Source organism: Pelophylax lessonae (genome assembly GCF_965119305.1).
Source record: "Pelophylax lessonae genome assembly, chromosome: 2".
Classification (NCBI taxonomy): Eukaryota; Metazoa; Chordata; class Amphibia; order Anura; family Ranidae; genus Pelophylax; species Pelophylax lessonae.
In genome coordinates this window covers 172771341-172791140 of record NC_138769.1, presented here as the reverse complement: position 1 = coordinate 172791140, position 19800 = coordinate 172771341, and the positions used below count along the sequence as shown (strand labels likewise).

Below are 19800 nucleotides of genomic sequence, written 5' to 3'. Positions count from 1 at the left end.
TTAAAGCCTTAGGAAAGAACAATTTGTTTTCCAGACATTCCCATTCCTTGTTAATTATTCTTTTAAGAGATTGGTGGACCAGAAAGGATATGTTTTTGGTCTCTTGCAGACCTCTAAATAACCCGTCACAGGCGGAGTCGGTGGTCTTGATCTACTGTTATGAAGATAGCTAGAAGGAATTTCTCCATTTCTTCCACTGAAAATAAGTGATTAGGTATCTTTTGGGACACTGCCCGGTCTGGTTCATCGGAATCCGAGGTGCCTTGAAAAAGGAGCTTCCCTGCTTTCGATTCAGAGTTGGAGGAAGTCAATTGCGCCAGAGGGACAGCTGGGGATTTTCCCATCTTTTCTCGGTGTACACTCCTCGGGATAGCTGACGATGTTGACGGATTGTCTGCATTCTTGATCTCACTAATGGTTGCCTGAAGAGATTTTAGAGTTGAGGTTACTTCTTGAAATCTAGAAAATCCTTTGATAATGGCTTAGTCTCTTCACTGATAATCTTTTGTATGCATCTGTGGCATAATAAGTTGTCGGTATCCGGGAGGATCCTAACGCCCCAAGTTCTTTTTAGATCTATCACTTTTGATGATCCTTGTGACTTGGGCTGGGAGCAAGAAAAAGAAAAAGCAAGCAGGGGGAGAAAAGTCAGCTTAAGACATGCTGGAAAGCCCCCCCCCCGAAGAAGCTGCCCCCCTAAGGCAGTACTCCAGCCACCTCCTTCCCTCCACTTACCATAGAAAGGCTGGGGCCTGGTTCAGCAGCCTCTGGTATGGGGGCTAGGTCCTCCGCCATTAGGGCCGCCTGGAGGGAAGGGAGCACACCAACCCCTACTGACAAGCCGCACCGCAATCTTGCGCCATCTTGCGGCCCAATATATGTGGGAAGGAGGAAGGGGGAGGTAGTAAGGTAGAGGCGGTACCAATCTCAGCCACCAGCGAGTCCCAGCAAAGGGACCCCCCCCCCACGCTGACCTTACTCAAGATGTCCGTCGAGCTACTTCCAGCGCCATCTTGAAAACGTCACTTCCGCTGCGCCGATCGGAAAGCGACCTGCTGGCATGCTGCACGCGAGATCCCCAGCTCCTGGAGCCCAGGTGAGAGGGTGGCGGGCAGCCTCATGCAGGACCTCCGGCTGGCTGGAAGAACCCCTGGGCTCCTTAAGAACCTTCAGAGGGAGCAACCACCCCTTTCCCCTGCCATTATTCAAACACCCCCTGGTGCCGAAAATGCAAAGAGGAATCAAGGAAAGGGGAGGGGGGTCTGGTGAAAACCGCAGGTCTTACACCTGGGAGTCCTCCATCCCTCACTCAAGGGCCTAAATACTGGTAGCCTCACCAGCTGAACACAGGCAGAGGGAGGTGTCCAAGGACACCTGCCTTGGCAAAGTAAAAAAAATAAACAAACAGGGGATGAATGTCATCTTCAGCTCACGCTTGCAGGACAGGAAACACAAGAACTGAGGGGCAGCCGGTGGGAAGCCTTTTAAATCTATCTGTGCTTGTGTTTCCTGCAGGAGGAGCCTATCTCTCATGTGACCGTCCTCGATGAGATCTGTGACCCAACTGGGGAGATTTTTCCCCAACTTCCTGTCCACTGACAACTCTACAATTTCGATTTTCCCCCACTTTCCATTACTGTTACAATGGTCACCTGAAAGAAGGAAAGAAATCCGCGCTAGGATAGGTGAATGTATATACAAATACTGGCTGCAGCCTACCTCCTATATATAGTCCAGAAGGATATATGGTAGATTGGAAATAGAGGGGGAGGTAAAATGGCACTGCCTAATATACCAAACGAGCACAGGCAGTAACAGGAGTCAACGCATTACTTCCGTCTCCATGGAACGCACTTCCGGCCGCTTGGAACGCATCTGAGTTCCTTCAATTCTTACTGCACAGTTTTGTGTATAACCTTCCTGCCTGTGATTCATCGTTTTAAAGGGAGTACATCATCAATAAAATGTATTCTATTTTAAACGGTACTACACTATACGAGCCCTTCTTCCCTCTTATATACCTGTAGCATACTGGCCACTGCAGAAGGAGACTCTAAAGCCTAGTACACACGCAACCATTATCGGCCGACCGATCGTCCGTCTTTTGTCCAGAGTGGTGTTTTGTTGGTTGGAATGTGCCTAGACTGCACACGAATTTTCTCGCCCGACAAAATTCTACTTCAGAAGTGATGTCATGTGTAGGTTTGCTTTCTTTGTGTTCTTTCTTCTCTGAGCATGCCCAGTCTTGCTCATTCGATTTTTCCCTGTCGAAATCTGTACTGACTGCACGAAAATCAGCCGTGTTTTGATGGCGGACAAAAATTTTATAGCCTGCACACCAGATTTTTTTCGGGCGAAAAGTCGGAGTCGGTTGTCGGAAGCATCATACTAACAAGCCGAAAATCGGCAGATCGGTCGTCGGACGAAAATTCCCTGCCGATTTTCGACGCGTGTGTACGAGGCTTAAGGATACCAATAGGAGCCATGAGATACTAATAGAGGTCCATAGGAGCCATATTTCTCCAACTATTTGAGGCTTACTACCCCTGTGGGGGTTAGGATCTCTGGTGAGTGCGGTCCTGGGAGTGAGGGGAGCACGAGTGATCCATCACACCGGCTTCACTTGGAGAGTCACAAGAAATTTTATACATGCACTTTTATGGATTGTCTACAGCACAGAGTCACTTCCATATGTGATTTAACTTTTTGGAATTTGCACTGACTTCTTACAGCACGGAGTCACCTTCATATGCGATTTGGAATTTGTACTTTGCGCTGAATTGATTGCATTTATACACTCTTCTGTATACTGTAGTTATAATTTTGGCTACCACATTAGCACTAAGTCACTTTTTTGAATGTTTTGGAATCTGCACTGAATTGATTTTTATTTGTATTCAGACACATCTACTTATATATTTTCAGCACTGGGTCACTTTGTGTTTTTTATGGATTAGTCATTTTACACTGAAGCACCTTACATATTTAAGCACCTTATAAATTGCTTTTCACCAATTTATATACAGGAGTTTTTTCTAGGCACTTGGTCACTTTATTTACATTTTTCTTAACTTAATATCATGTACTGACTGTATTGAGATGTCATAGATGCACACCCTTCATTGGGCCCTTTTTCCATTTAACGTGTTTGGTATATTAGGCAGCGCCATTTTACCTCCCCCTCTATTTACAATGGTCACCTGGTCACCATGACAGAGAGGTGAATCTCCCCAACAGGGATACAGAAAGCAGTAAAAAACTGAAATCAGATGCAAATAAGTGCACGTCTGCCAATAGCACCTATTTAGTTATCAAATATTACTTCCAAAACTGCAGTTAAAAATAACCAGAATCTGTACATGTTGCTATGGACAACACCTCAACTTTTACTTTTCAAACTTCTTTATACATACAGTTAGGTCCATATAGATTTGGACACAGGCACAATTTTAGTTTTTTTTTTTCAGGTATTTACCAAAACATTTTCAAGCTATAGTTCTATAATGGATATGGGCTGAAAGTGCACACGCTCAGGTTTAATTTGAGGGTATGTACATCCAAATTGGAGGAAGGGTTTAGGAATTACAGCTCTTAAAAATAGCCATTCCACCTTTTTCAAGGGACAGAAAGTAATTGGACAGTTGAATCAAAAGCAGTTTCATGGCCAGGTATGGGCTACTCCTTCGTTATTTCTTCATTAATTAGGCAGGTAAAAGTTCTGGAATTGATCCTAAGTGTGGTATTTGCATTTGAAATCTATTGCTGTGAACCTACATCATGCGTTCAAAGGAGTTGTCCATGCAAGTAAAACAGGCAATTGTAAGGCTTCAAAAACAAAAACAAATCCAACAGAGAGATATCAGCAACATTAGTAGTGCCCAAATCAACAGTTTGGGACATTCTGAGGAAAGAAGAACGCACTGGTGAGCTCAGCAACATAAAAAGGCCCAGACGTCCATGGAAGACAACAGTGGTGGATGGTCGCAGGATCCTTCTATGGTAAAGTAAACCCATTCACAACATCCAGACAAGCGAAGGACTATCTCCAGGAGCTGGGCATATCATTGACAAAGTTTAAAATTAAGAGAAGACTTCACGAGAGCAAATACAATACAATGAACCACCAGATATGGGGAACGACAGGATAATGCGGCCAGTTCTGACACCCTGCGTGCAGAAGTAATGGCCACCAAGAAGGCCACCTTCTGGGATAACGTAAGCAAGGGAATCTCCCTGATATTTTCAAAGGGAGGTTTCTGAAGAACCGACAACACCAAATTAAGATCCCAGGGCGGTAAGGGCGCGTGCACTGGCGGAGCCAGGTGCCGCACCCCCTGGATGAAATTCCGCACCAAGGAATGGGTAGCCAAAGGTTTCTGAAAGAAAATTGCTAATGCTGAAACCTGACCCTTGACAGTACTCAACCCCCTGTTGCAGAAAAGCCAAGATTCGGGTCACCGAATAGGCACGTGGAGGAAATCCAAGGGATTCACACCACACAATATAAGACTTCCATGTGCGATGATGGACTTTTCTGGAAGTCGCTTTCCTTGCTTTAATTAAAGTAGGAATAACTGAAGTTGACAATCCCTTGTCCTTCAGCACCTGAGTCTCAATAGCCAGGCCGTTAAAGCCAGCGATTGTAAAGCAGGATGGAAGATCGGTCCCTGAGACCGCAGATCCTCCCTGAGAGGAAGTCTCCAAGGAGCGTCCGCGACCAGCCTGACCAAGTCGGCGTACCTGGGTTGACGAGGCCAGTCCGGAGCTACCAGGATGACTGGAATTCCCTCCACCTCTATCCTGCGAAGAAATTTCGGCAGCAACTTGAGAGGGAAGACATACAGTAGCTGATACTGTCCCCACGGGGCGACCAGCGCGTCTGCTGCGTCCGCTCGAGGATCTCGGGAGCGGGCTACAAACCTCCGCACCTTCCTGTTGAGCCGAGCTGCCAACAGATCCACCTCCGGGGTGCCCCAATGAAGGCCCAGCTGGTGAAATACCTCTGGATGAAGAGGCCATTCCCCTTGATCCAGAATCTGACGGCTGAGATAATCTGCCTGCCGATTTTCCACCCCCGGAGTGAATACCGCGGAGAGAGCCGGAAAAAAAACGTTCCGCCCAACGAAGAATGCTGGCCACTTCGATGACCGCCAGGACACTCTAGGTGCCCCCTTGGTGATTGACATAAGCCACGGCCGTGGCATTGTCCAACTGGATCCGAACCGGGCTGCCCTGGAGCTGCTCGGTCCAGTAAATCAGACAAAGTCTGATCGTTCTCAGTTCCAATACATTTTTCGGTAACCTGGATTCTATCGGAAGAAATTACTTCCCCTGGCTGAGCACCGGAGACCGAAGCCACCAGACCAGAGACTCCCTGGTCCGCTCGCTCAACCGGATCCGATTGTCCAGAGAATCGGGATTCCGATTCCATTTGAAAAGAATCTCCTTTTGGAGAATTCGGGTACGAGACTGGGCATACGGTACTGCCTCTAAAAAGGCCACCATCAGTCCCAGGATCCTCATTCAAGTCCGAAGGGAAGGCCAGTTGACAGACCGCAACATCCGAATCTTCCGGAGCTTCTCCGTAAGGAGACACACCCTTGCCAAGGATGTCTCCAAAGTTAGGCCCAGATCAATCTCCTGGTGGGAACTAGGAATGATCTTTGGGAAAAGTGAAGAAAACGCTGATGTCCTGCGAAGATGGGGATCTGAAATTAGGCATCCTTGCTGTCTCTGGACGCCAGGAAATCCCCGATGCAGGGAGGCCACCCCTGTTCAGATGGACTCCATCTTGAATTCTTGTACCCGGACAAAATGATTGAGTGCTCTTAAGTCCAGAATTGGACGCACCTTGCCCTCCTTTCTGGGTATTGTGAATAGGTTCGAATAGAACCCCTGAAAACGTTCTGCTCAAGGAACGGGAACTACCACTCCTTGTTGCATCAAGTCCATTACTGCCCCCCGCAAAGCTTTTAAGCGATCCGGGGATAGTCGAATGTTGGAAGGGAAGAATCGCACCGGTAGAAGTGATCGAAACTCGATCTTGTATCCCGACCGTATGACCTCGCGAACCCCTTTGTCCGGGATTCTGGAAAGCCATGGATCCGGAAACCGGTGAAGACGTCCCCCCACCCCAGAGATGGGTGGGGGCGCACCTTCAGGCTGTATTGGTCTTATCTTCAGGTTTGGCTGAGCCGGACTTTTGTTTACCCGACCAGCGCCCTTTGAAACCCCCTGAAGGGGCTTTGGAGGGCTTCCTCTTATCGCCCGCCCCAGCGGAACGAACAAACATTTTATGAGCGGAAAAGGAAGGTCCTCGCCTGTTACGAGGTCCTTTACCCTTAGCAGTCTGTGGCAAAAAAGAGCTCTTGCCCCCAGTGAGATCCTTTATAATCTAATCCAAGGTGGCCCCAAACAGGCGATCCCCTTGAAAAGGGAGACCAGCACTTTAACCACAACACGCGTCTGAGGACCACTGCTGAAACCGATGCACGCCCTAACAAGGGAGTGGCATCCAGGGCGGCGTCACAGATGAACTGTAGTCCTTGTATAATCTGCTCCATCAAATCGGATACTGCCGGGGGGATACTTCTCCCCTTTAGGTCACGGCGTAACAATTTGGTCCATTCTGTCAATGTTTGTGAAACTAAACCAATGGCAACCACTGGCCTAAAGGTTGACCCTATCAGGGAAAAAATGTAGCGGGATTCCGCTTCCACTTTTCGATCCACCGCATCCCTAAAGGACGGAGCGTCCTCCAACGGGATAACAGTGGCTTTATTTAGTCTGGAAATCGGTGAGTCCACCACTGGTGGTACCGTCCATTTTTTAAGGAAGGATTCCTGAAACGGATAGCGCCTAGCAATGCGTTTGGAAATAGCAGGGGTTCGTTTCGGACGACCCCATTCTTCTTTAAATTAGATTACCAAAACATTTGGGCAAGGGAAAAACCTTTGCCATTTTGGTAGGCTTGCTAGTACCAAAAGGAATTTCAGTGTCAGCTACCTCTGCCGGTGTAACCTCAAGACTTAAGGTTTCCCAGACAGACACAACTAGTGCGTCCACCAACGCTTCTTCTTGTGCTATGGTGGATGCCGAAACATCCTCCTCACTGTCTGAGGAGACCGTACCCGAGACAGCAGCCCCAGAAGAGGGACCTGCAGCTGCAGTGACAAGCTCAGAATCCGTATCTGAAGTGTCAGATGAAATAGGGGTAGGCGGGGGTCGCTTTCTTGCCCCCAGTCCCTGACAGGCCACCTCCACCCGGGATACCAAAGACTCAAACTGCTGATAATGCATCAATCATAAGTGGGGCACTGGAGGGTCCTGCGGCCACCTCGAGGGGATCAGGTGGGGATACATGTGTGGCAGGGTCCATGATTAATCCAAGACACTTGCCAGCAAACAAAAAAAAAATTGCAAAGAAAAAAACCTTTTTTTTTTTGTAATCCCCCAGCACAACAGCGCCCCTCAGTGTTACATGCTTCGGACCCCAACAGAGAGAGAGACCCCAAGGGCTCACCACCTGATGCACAGAAGCTTCCACCAAACTGCTTCGCCCCTTTACACGCCTTCCGGCGCTTCCCCTGCTACTCCTCGAGGTAGCTGGTCATCTCCAAAATGGCCGCCCCCATGCCGGAGACACGAGGCTACGCCAAGATGGCGGCCCCGCGCGACCTGAGGGAGGATGATGGCGGCGGCCCCTGTGGAAAGATGGCAGCGGCCTGCGGAAGGCAGGCATCGGCCTGTGGGAGGTGTGCGGCCTGCGGGAGGATGGCGGCCTGCGGGAGGATGGCGGTAGTCCAGGCAACTGCAACCTTATGTATCAGGTAGGATCATATCACCCTCTTACATGGCCATCCTAAACAATAATGCCAGCCACTGACTTCAGTCATGGTCCCTTTACAGTGCCCACTCATACAGTGACTTCCGATAGTCAGCTCCCAAACCAAGCCTCCTGGTTCTTATTCACCAAATCACACTCAAGAGGGAGATCTGTGACACATGCTATAGGATAGAGGAGGGACCCAGGATCAAAAAGGGTCCGACCATCCAGAGGGGGCCCGTGTCTATTCCCAAAACCCGACAGGGGAGAGGGGGGAACATACTACTTACCATACCAGAACCGGCGGGCACCCCCTCCTAACAGAACCCCTCTCCACCGAAGTGGGGGGGGCTGTTGACCAATACGGACGCCGCGACTCAGTTTCCAACTGGTCGTCGGTGTCCCGGCGAGACGTTTAACTCGCAGGGCCAGTCCCCGTCCAGTGGGACTATGTCGCGGCCGACCCAGTGCGGAGCTAGGGCCTGCACGCGCTCGTAGGCTGACTGGGGTGACCACTGGATCTTAACATCCAGCCCGTCGCCCAGCTCCAGCATAATTGCTTGAAGATCTCACAGGAACAACTGGAGAAAAAAGCTGCCTAAAAAAATTTTTTCTAAAAAAAATCTTGCCAGGACCAAAGATCCCAGCAAGGAACTTAGGTCCTTACTCCTGACTAGACAGAAAAAAACTAACATCCTGTAGCAGAGAGAGAGAGGATATACCCTCTGGGACTGCCCCTAAGGTGTGGCCAGAGCGTTTTCCTTCTGCCTAGTGTCCTACTCCTGTAGAGGGCAGTATAACCCAATTTGATATTAATCAAGAGGACTGCGTCTGTCAATGAGCGACAGAGAAAAACGGATTTTTGTAAGATCTTACCGTAAAATCCTTTTCTCTTAGCTCATTGACAGACGTAGTCCTCTTTGATTAATATCAAATTGGGTTATACTGCCCTCTACAGGAGTAGGACACTAGGCAGAAGAAAAACGTTCTGGCCACACCTTAGGGGCAGTCCCAGAGGGTATATCCTCTTCCTCTCTGCTACAGGAAATCAGTTATGTCACAAAGCAGTGTCAGAGAATTTAACCCAACCCAACTCAATGATAGAGGGGCGGGTACTACGTCTGTCAATGAGCTAAGAGAAAAGGATTTCACGGTAAGATCTTACAAAAATCATTTTTCTCTGTCGCTCATTGACAGACGTAGTCCTCTTTGATTAATATCAAATTGGGACGTCCCAAAGCAGTGCCACAAATGAGGGGTGGGAACAGAAATATAAATCCAGAAGGCCCAACCGGAGCCAACCAGAAGCATCAAGGGACTCATCGAGCAAAAAGATGAGACCTACCCAACAAACCCTCGAGGTAGACCAACAGTCTCCTCAAACAGCGGCCTGCAGGAACCTTGCGGCCAAAAGAGGCATCTGATGATGCCATCACGTCAACCTTATACAACTTTGTAAAAGGTATTTACCGACGACCAAGTAGTCGCCTTAAACCCTGAACCACTGACGCCTGATGGCGAAAGGCCCAGGAAGCACTAAGCGCCCAAGTAGAGTGCGCCTTAACAGGGAACGGGGGATCCCGACCCTTAGATAGAATAAGCCTATACCACCGTCTGTCTGATTCATCTAGAGATGGTCACGGCAGAAACAGGCAACCCCTTCTTAGGGCCATCCGTGATCACAAACAGTGAATCCGTCTTACGAAATGAATCCGTAGTATTCAAATATACCCTGATCACCCGAACTACATCCAAGGAATGCAACGCAAATTCGAGGATGACTGGGCTTAGGACACAGGGAAGACAATACAATGTCCTTATTCAAATGAAACTCTGAAACCACCTTAGGAAGGAAGGATGGATTCGGACGAAGAACAACCTTATCCCTATGAACCACCAGATATGGGGAACGACAGGATAATGCAGCCAGTTCTGACACCCTGCGTGCAGAAGTGATAGCCCCCAAGAAGGCCACCGTCTGGGATAAAGTAAGCAAGGGAATCTCCCTGATATTTTCAAAGGGAGGTTTCTGAAGAACCGACAGCACCAAATTAAGATCCCAGGACGGTAAGGGTGCTCGCACTGGTGGAGCCAGGTGTCGCACCCCCTGGATGAAATTCCGCACCAAGGAATGAATAGCCAAAAGCTTCTGAAGAAGATTGCCAATGCTGAAACCTGACCCCTGATAGCACTCAAGGCCAGCTTCTGCTCAACCCCCTGTTGCAGAAAAGCCAAGATTTGGTTCACCGAATAAGAACGTGGAGGAAACCCAAGAGATTCACACCACGCGATATAAGACTTCCATGTGCGATGATTGATCTTTCTGGAAGTCGCTTTTCCTCGCTTTAATTAGAGTAGGAATAACTGAAGCTGATAAGCCACTGCTGTGGCATTGTCCGACTGGATCCGAACCGGGCTGCCCTGGAGCTGCTCGGTCCAGTGACTCAAACAAAGTTTGATCGCTCTCAGTTCCAATACATTTATCGGTAACCTGGACTCTTTCAGGGACCAAAGCCCCTGCGCAAATAATTTGCCGAGAATTCCTCCCCACCCGGATAGACTGGCATCCGTGGTGACAATCGTACAGTATATTGGAAGAAATGACTTCCCCTGGCTGAGCATCGGAGACCGAAGCCACCAGACCAGAGACTCCCTGGTCCGCTCGCTCAGTCGGATCCGATTGTCTAGGGAATCTGGATTCCGATTCCATTTGAGAAGAATCTCTTTTTGAAGGATTCGGGTATGGGACTGGGCAAATGGTACTGCTTCGAAGGAAGCCACCATCAAACCCAGGACCCTCATGCAAGTCCGAAGAGAAGGCCAGTTGTCGGATAGTAACAACTGAATTGTTGATTGGATCTTCCGGAGTTTCCCCGCCGGAAGAAATACTTTAGCCCTGGATGTGTCTAAAATTAGACCCAGATATTCCAGCCTCCTGGTGGGAACCAGAGATGACTTCTGCAGGTTCACCAGCCACCCGAACTCTTGCCAAGAGATCATGGTGATCTCCAAGTTTAGCAACAGAGTCTGCGGAGAGACTCCGCACGGAGCAGAAGATCGTCTAGGTAACCTAGAATCGCTATGCCTCGTTGTCGCAACAGCGCCAAAACTGGGGCCAACACCTTTGTGAAGACCCGGGGAGCCGAGGCGAGACCAAAGGGTAACGCCACAAACTGATAATGGTTCTCCTCTACGGAAAAACGCAGGAAACTCTGATGTCCTGCGTAAATGGGAATGTGAAGATAGACATCCTTGATGTCTATGGACGCTAGAAAATTCCCCTGATGCAGGGAGACCACTACTGTGCGAATGGACTCCATTTTGAATTTTTGTATCTTGACAAAAAGATTGAGTGCTCTTAAGTCCAGAACTGGACGCTCCTTGCCCTCTTTTCTGGGTATTGTGAAAAGGTTCGAATAAAACCCTTGAAAACGCTCTGTCCAAGGAACGTGGACCACCACTCCTTGTTGCATTAAATCCATGACCGCCCCCCGCAAAGCCTCTAGGCGATCCGGGGATAGTCGGATATTGGAAGGGAAGGATCGCACCGGTGGGAGTGATTGAAACTCGATCTTGTAACCTGACCGTATGACTTCGCGAACCCACTTGTCTGGGATTCTGGAAAGCCCTGGATCCGGAAACCGGCGAAGACGTCCCCCCACCCCAGGTATGGGTGGGGGCGCACCTTCAGGCTTTAGTAGTCTTATCTTCAGGTCTGGCAGAGCCGGACTTTTGTTTGCCCGACCAGCGCCCCTTGAAACCTCCTGAAGGAGCTTTGGAGGGCTTTGCTTTATCGCCCGCGGAGCGAAAAAAAAACATATTTCTTATGAGCGGAAAAGGAAGGCCCCCGTCTCTGACGAGGTCCTTTACCCTTAGTACTTTGTGGCAAAAAAGTGCTCTTGCCTCCAGTGAGATCCTTGATAATCTCATCTAAGTTGGCCCCAAATAGGCGCTCCCCCTGAAAGGGGAGATTAGCCAAAGCTCTCTTGGAACCTTGGTCCGCTGACCAACACTTTAGCCACAGTGTACGCCTGAGGACCACTGCTGAAATTGAAGCTCGCCCCAACAATGGAGTGGCATCTAGAGCAGCGTCACAGACAAACTGTAGCCCCTGTATCATCTGTTCCAGCAGATCTGATACCACCTGGGGGATGCTTCTCCCCTCTAAGTCCCGGCGTAACCACTTGGTCCATTCTGTCAATGTTTGTGAAACCAAACCAATTGCAATCACTGGTCTAAAGCTGACCCAATCAGGGAAAAGATGGCGCGAGACATCTCTTCCACCTTACGATCCACTGGATCCTTAAAGGACGGGGCGTCCTCCAATGGGATAACCGTAGCTTTGTTCAATCTGGAAATTGGTGAATCCACCACAGGTGGTACTGTCCATTTCTTGAGGAGGGATTCCTCGAACGAATAACGCTTAATAATGCATTTTTGAAATAGCAGGGGTTCGTTTAGGATGACCCCATTCTTCCTTAAGTACATTACCAAAACATTTGGGCAAGGGAAATACTTTCGCCATTTTGGTCCGTTTATTAGTACCAAAAGGGATCTCAGTCTCAGTTACTTCCGACGGTGTAACCTGAAGTCTTAAGGTTTCCCGGACCGATACAATTAGTGCGTTCACCAACGCTTCCTTTTGGGCTATGGTGGATGCCGAAACATCCTCCTCACTGTCTGAGGAGACAGTACCCGAGACACCAGCCCCAGATGAGGGACCTGCACCTGCAGTGACAGGCTCAGATTCTGAATCTGAAGTTTCAGATGAAATAGGGGTGGGCGGGGGTCGCTTCCTTGCACCCTGTCCCTGACAGGCCACTTCCACCCGGGATACAAAAGACTCCAAAACCGCTAAAAAATGCATCAATAGTAAGTGGGGAACTGGAGGGTCCTGCAGCCACCTCGAGGGGATCAGGTGGAGATATATGTGTGGCAGGGTCCATGCTAATCCAGGACACTTTGCCAGTAAAACATTTGAAAAATAAAAATATATATATATTTCTTTTTTTTTTTTTTTTTTATATGTAATCCCCCCAGCGCAACAGCGCCCCTCAGCATACCTGCTCTGGACCCCCACAGAGAGAGAGAGAGACCCCAAGGGCTCACCACCCGATGCAGAGAAGTTTCCAAACTGCTCCCAGCGTTGTCCTATTCAGACTAGGAAGTCCTGTGATAGCTTTCCGGGTAATGGAAGTGGCTCCGCCCCCTTTACACATCTTCCGGCACTCTCAGCTACTCCTCGAGGTAGCTGGGTGCATCAAACATGGCCGCCCCCATGCAGGAGACACCAGGCTACGACAAAATGGCGGCCTGCGTGACCTGCGGGCGGCCTGTGTAGACCATGCGTCTGTGGTCCTGTCGGGATCCCTGCGGTCTACAACAAGATGGCGGCGGGCTGCCGATCCTGTGTGGCTCCTACCGGAGGATTGGCGGCGCCTGCGGACGGCTTATAGAAGGCTGGCGGCGGCCTGCAAGTGCGGCCTGCGGGAGGATGGAGGTAATCCCTGTATCACCTCTGCATAGGGTAGGTGCTTGCCTTTACCTACATGCCAGTATTTTCCAAATAGTCAGCTCCCAAACCAAGCCTCATGGAGCGTCAGCTCCCAAACCAAGCCTCATGGAGCGTCAGCTCCCAAACCAAGCCTCATGGAGCGTCAGCTCCCAAACCAAGCCTGCTTGAGTGTAACTCCTATACACCAACTCACACTCTCACAAGGAAGATCTGTGAACATGTCATAGGATAGAGGGGGAACTTTAGGAAAAAAAGGTCCGACCATCCACAGAGGGGCCCGTATCTATCCCAAAAACCCGACAGGGGGGAAGGGGGAACATCTACTCACCATACCGGAACCGACGGGCACCCCCTCTTAACAGAACCCCTCTCCACCGAGGTGGGGGGGCTGTCGACCAATGCGGACGCCATAAATCAATTTCCGACTGTTCGTAGGCGTCCTGGCGAGATGTTTCACTCGCAAGGCCAGTCCCCGTCCAGTGGGACTATGTCGCGGCCAACCCAGCGCGGAGCTATGGCCTGCACGCGCTCGTGGGCTGAACTGGGGTGACCACTGGATCTCAACATCCAGCCCGTCGCCCAGTTCCAGCATACTTGCTTGAATGTGTCGCGGCCGACCCAGCGCGGAGCTATGGCCTGCACGCGCTCGTAGGCCGGCTGGGGTGACCACTGGATCTCAACATCCAGCCCGTCGCCCAGATCCGGCATAATTTGCTTGAAGATCTCACAGGAAACTGGAGAAAAAAGCTAGCTAAAAAAAAGTATTTATCTAAAAAAAAATCTTGCCAGGACCAAAGATCCCAGCAAGGAACTAACTCCTGACTAGACAGAAAAAAACTGATTTCCTGTAGCAGAGAGGAAGAGGATATACCCTCTGGGACTGCCCCTAAGGTGTGGCCAGAACGTTTTCTTCTGCCTAGTGTCCTACTCCTGTAGAGGGCAGTATAACCCAATTTGATATTAATCAAAGAGGACTACGTCTGTCAATGAGCGACAGAGAAACTAAGATTAATCTGTACCAAAATGACAAGAAAAAAATGTGGAGAAGGCTTGGAACAGCTCATGATCCCAAGCACACAATGTCATCTGTAAAACATGGCTGAGGCAGTGTGATGGCGTGGGCATGCATGGCTTCCAGTGGCACTGGGTCATTGTTTTTTTTGATGATGTGACAGAAGACCGAAGCAGCTGGATGAATTCTGCAGTGTTTAGAGAAATACTGGCAGCCCAGATTTAGCCAAATGCAGCAAAGTTGATTGGACGGAGCAAACACACTGGCAAAAGCAACCCAGGAGCTTTTGAAGGAAAATAAGTGGAATATTCTGCAATGGTCGAGTCAATTACCTAATCTCAACCCAATTGAGCATGCATTTCACTTCCTGAAGGCAAAACTAAAGGCGCTTTTCCACTGCATGGAACCGAACGTTTCGGCTCGCTTTTGTGCTTTTCCACTGCATGGTACCGCATGGTACGGTGTTGGAACGGTTCGGTACGGTACGGCAGCGCTTTTCCACTACATGGAACCGAACGGTACAGCTCGCTTAAACAGTACCACCTCTGTTGTGGTTCCAAGAGGGCCGTATCAGTACCATATCCCACAATCCTTTGCATGCAGCCTTGACTGTTTGTCACTACTAGCCACTGATTGGTCAGAGAATCGTTGTTATCCCACCCACTTTACTTTAGTGGAAAAGCAAACCGTATTGTACCGTACCGAACCGTTCCAACACCGTACTATGCGGTACCATGCAGTGGAAAACCAAACCGAGCCAAGCAGGGCGGAGTGGAGCCGAGCCAGTACTTGCAGTGGAAAAGTGCCATAAAGGCAGAAAGGCCCACAAATAAAGAACAACTGAAGACCGCTGCAGTTAGAGCCTAGCAAAGCATCAGAAAGGAGGAAACCCAGTCTTTGGTATCCATGTGTTCCAGACTTCAGTCAGTCCTTGCCAGTAGAGGATTCTCCACAAAATATTAAAAATGAACATTTTAATTTATGATTATATTAATTTGGCATACAGAGCCAAAAGTATGAAAATTGTGCCTGTGTCCAAATATATATATATATATGGACCTAACTGTATCAAGCTCAGCAATGATGATTTCAGAATGATCACCACAGATTCTAAACTCACCAAGACATTTTTCTCTTTCTTCTCGTCTTTCTTTTGCCAACCTTTGTCTTTCATCCGTCTTGAAAAGGCTATCCATACCTTGAAAAAGAAAATGAATACAATTTACTTTAAACATAACAAAATATAAATAACACACTACCAAAAAAAGGCAACAAATACAAATGGATACACAGCACCATGCTCAGTAATCTGGATCTTTTGCAGGACTATAGTGGATAATTATAAACACAAATATACCCTGCTTGACCATTTATATCCAGGTCAAATTCTATAAAGTCAAAACAATCACAACAAAAAGAACCTGAACTGTGAAGCAGTCCCAAAAGGCAAGTAGACGGCAAAGGACCAGTACTGCTTGCAGGCTCATTGCAGCTATCTTTTCGCATCACTGACTGGCCATGTCTTCTTAACAGTGTTTTTGTGTGAAAGCGGTTATGTCATTGGAGGCAAATTCTTTGTTTCCTCATTTAAAAAAAAGCAGCATAAACAGAAGTAAGCACATATCCAAAAAATGAATGAAGCAAATGAATGAAGCAGGGAGTTTTTTTCATTACAGGTCTTCAGGCACAGCTTCCACCTCAAAAACCCCCAGGAGAACAGTGAGCAGCACAATAGGAACATTATCAAATCTCACGCATGAGATTAGCAATAGAGTCAGCAGTGCCTTAGGTGATCTCACACCACAGATATGCAGCTATAAGGCTAAAAGTAAGTAAAGAAGGAATAGAAAAAACTCATGCTATTTATAGGAGGATTTTAAGTTAAAATTTTCCTGGCTACTGCTGAAGCGCAATTAACATTTCTGGTCTACCTTAAAAGGTACAGTAATAACTTATTCAGCAAGAAGGTGTTGTTATGCTGTTAACCACTTCTGCCCAGAAGGTTTTACTCCCTTAATGACCAGGCCATTTTACATGATACGGCACTGCGTTATTTTAACTGACAAATACGCGATACGTGCGACCCCTGTACCCAAATAAAATTGGATGTCCTTTCTTTCCCCCACAAATAGAGCTATCTTTTAGAGGCATTTGATCACCTCTGCGTTTTTTTTTTTTTGTTTTATTTTGAGCTATAAACAAAAAAGAGCGAAAATGTTTTTTTACTTTCTCCTATAAAACACATCTAATAAAAAAAAAAAAAAAAAAAAATTCTACTTTTTTTCATCAGTTTAGGCCAATATGCATTCTGCTACATAATTTTGATACAAAAAAATCCCCATAACCGTATATTGATTGGTTTACGCAAAAGTTATCACGTCTACATACTCAAACTATGGGATATTTTTATGGCATTTTTATTTATTTATTTATTTATTTTACTAGTAATGTTGGCGACCAGCGATTTTTAGCGGAACTGCGACCTTGTGGCTGACAAATCGGACACATCGGACACCTGACTTTTTTTTTGGGACCAGTGACATTATAACAGTGATCAGTGCTAAACATTTGCACTATTACTGTACTAATGTCACTGGCAGGGAAGGGGGTTAACACCAGGGGCGAACAAAGGGTTAAAAGTGTCCCTAGTGGCAAACAAAGGGTTAAATGTGTCCCTAGCGGGTGCTTGCTGCGTGGGGGATGGTTTGACTGGGGGGGGGGGGGGGAGACAGAGATCCATGTTCCTGTTTAGCAGATCTCTATCTTCTCCCCTGACAGAGAGGCGATCTGCCTTGTTTACATAGGCAGGCGGTCTGCCTCTCTAGGGAAAGATCGGTGGGTCCCGGTGGACATCGCACCCACCAGACCCACTTACTGGCTTCTCTGTGTCCAATCACAGCAGAACCGGGTCGCCGGCGACGCACGCCACAGTCTAGGAAGAGGATCCGGCGTAAAGGTACGTCGGTTCGCGCAGCTGGGCCACCCTGCCGCAGTAAATGTGCAGTGGGCGGTCCGGAAGCGGTTAAAGGAGTTGTAAAGTCAGAAGGATTTTTATGTTCCTGCATTCTATGCAATAGGATAAAAAGCATTCTGTGTGCAGTAGTCTCCGCAGCACCCCCTAATACTTACCTGAGCCCCATCTCTATCCAGCAACGTGCACGAGTCCCTTGGCCATCACGGACGCTCTCTCCTCATTGAGACACAGCAGCGACACCATTGGCTCCCACGCCCGTCAAAGTCTGTAAGCCAATCAGGCTGAGGGGGCGGGGCCAAACTGCAGCTCCGTGTCTAAATGGACACACACAGCTGCAGCTCGGCTTAACCCCCCATAGCAGGTCGCTTGCTGTGGGGACAATGGACACACAGAGCTGCAGCTTGACTCGAGTGCCCCCATAGCAGGTTGCTTGCTGTGGGGACGCTCAACAGGAGGGAGGGGCTAGGAGCAGCCAAGAGGGACTCGAGAAGAGAAGGATCCAGGCTGCTCTGTGCAAATCCACTTCACAGAGGAGATAAATATAAACATGTTTATTATTAAAAAAAAAAAAAAAAACACAAGACTTTACAAATCACTTTAAACCTAATAGATTGAGATACTCCTTTAAGTGGTTATAAACCCCTCTATATACACCAACTAAAGTGACTACCCTCAGGTTATACAAAGAGATAAAACAAATCTTTGAATTCAAAGTTGTACCTGTTTATCTGTTTCTTCTCTACAACCTCCTAAAACACACAGATCAAAGGCTATTGCTCAGCAGTAGAAGGCAGGGGTCCGAGGTCCACACACTGAACGGCTAGAGCACAGAGCTAGATGAAACCTGAGTGGAGGGAATGGAGGGAATGGACACACACCCTCTACACAGAATCAAAGGGAAAATTCTGGGGTGTGCTAAGGGTGGAGTGGGGGGGGGGGGGCATCACCGGGATGCTGTGGATTTTGCTTGGACTACTATTAGTTACTCAGCAGACAGAAGTGTCACAAAGTGCTTTGGTTTGAGGTACGTATAAACCACAGAAGATTTTTATTTTTTTTTTACTTTTCATAATAAAGGTTTTACAGCCACTTTAAGTGGCAAGTTGTAAAGCTTAGATTACAGCTAATTTCTTACAACTGAACTGATATTTACCACTTCTTTTTCGAATTTGCACAATAAGCAAAGCAAATTTGTAATGGAGTAATACGGTAGGTACTGATTAAAGCTGGCCATAAACAGCTGCTGATAAAAGTTTATTGAAAACTTCTCTACCAGGTGGTGATCTTTTCTTCATACTATCCTCTAAAGTCCAGCATTATACACCAAACCAGTACAAAGATAGAGGGATATTAACTAATGCAAAATCCTACACAAAAAATACAACACATTGTGTATCTGTAGGTACTCTTCAGAAAGCCTGGAGCAGTAATATAATGGTAAGCCATAAACATCCATATTATCGATATTAGGTCAAGGTAAGTAATACAGAATGCTGGTAAAGTAAGACCCCTTTCACACGAATGATCCGATCAGATCTGCCTGTCAGTTTTGTCAGCGGTGACATGTCCGCTGACACCCGCTGCCATCCGCATCAGATCCTGTCCATGAAATCCAGACGGATGGAAACCCTATTTTCCATCCATCCAGGGGATCGGATCGCATGAGAGCGGACAGGTGGTCCGCTCTCATTCGATTCCCCCATAGAGAGCAGCGGGGCTCTGACACCTCCCTCTCCCCGCACACAGAGCAGAGACGGAACTGTCACCTGCCTGCTCAGCGGGGATCGGCGGATTGATCCCCCGCTGAACAGCACGGAGTGCGCCGACGGAGGCGGACCATGTGAAAGAGCCCTAAGGGGGCTGAACAGCTGGGTTTGCCATAAAGAACCCTATCTGTACTGTGCAGGCAAGACCTTCATTATCAATTGTTAGCAGATTTGAACACTGTCAGTAGGAGTTGAGGAGGGACTTCTTGCATTGTATGTTATTGTTGAGACAGGCCCATTCTAACATTGTACAAAAATCCTTGCAGTCAGTCACGACGCCTCCTCCTAAGAAACTTCTAAAAAAAAAAAAAATAATAATTTTTTTTAATGGGAACACAACATACATAAAGTAGGGTTTTCTCAAATTTGACTGCAAAATAGTGGAAATATGCTTTAAGGCATTTTTTTTTGGTCTCTGTTACAGATATGTTGAGATTTTGCTTAATTTCCTGTCCAGGGCACACAACAGGAAAGAAGAGCAAATCCCACTTCAATCCTAGAAATTCTTCCCTTAGACAGCTATCCCGGGGACATTTTTCCTATTGGATGATTAATCATTGCCTCTTGCTGTGGTGATGACTCCAAAATTTTGGATTTGCAACCAGTTTCTGTCTTGGTGACAGTTATTCCTATAATTACACTTTAAATACAGTTGCAAATTAAATTTTTTTGGGTTTTGCAAACCATTTACTCTTTAGAGCTTGTTCA

The 19800-nt window shown here is 47.7% G+C and overlaps 1 protein-coding gene across 9 annotated transcripts in view; it reads right to left on the bottom strand.

Moving 5' to 3' along the window:
- The window catches only part of MAP7D2 (MAP7 domain containing 2), a 291288-nt gene that overhangs the window by 140842 nt on the left and 130646 nt on the right, over nt 1-19800 (bottom strand). For all 9 annotated transcript variants that reach the window (XM_082246120.1, XM_082246124.1, XM_082246125.1 and 6 more), the window contains exon 2: nt 15473-15550. In XM_082246120.1, coding sequence (XP_082102246.1) covers nt 15473-15550 — 78 coding nt within the window. The remainder of the gene's footprint in view (nt 1-15472; nt 15551-19800) is intronic.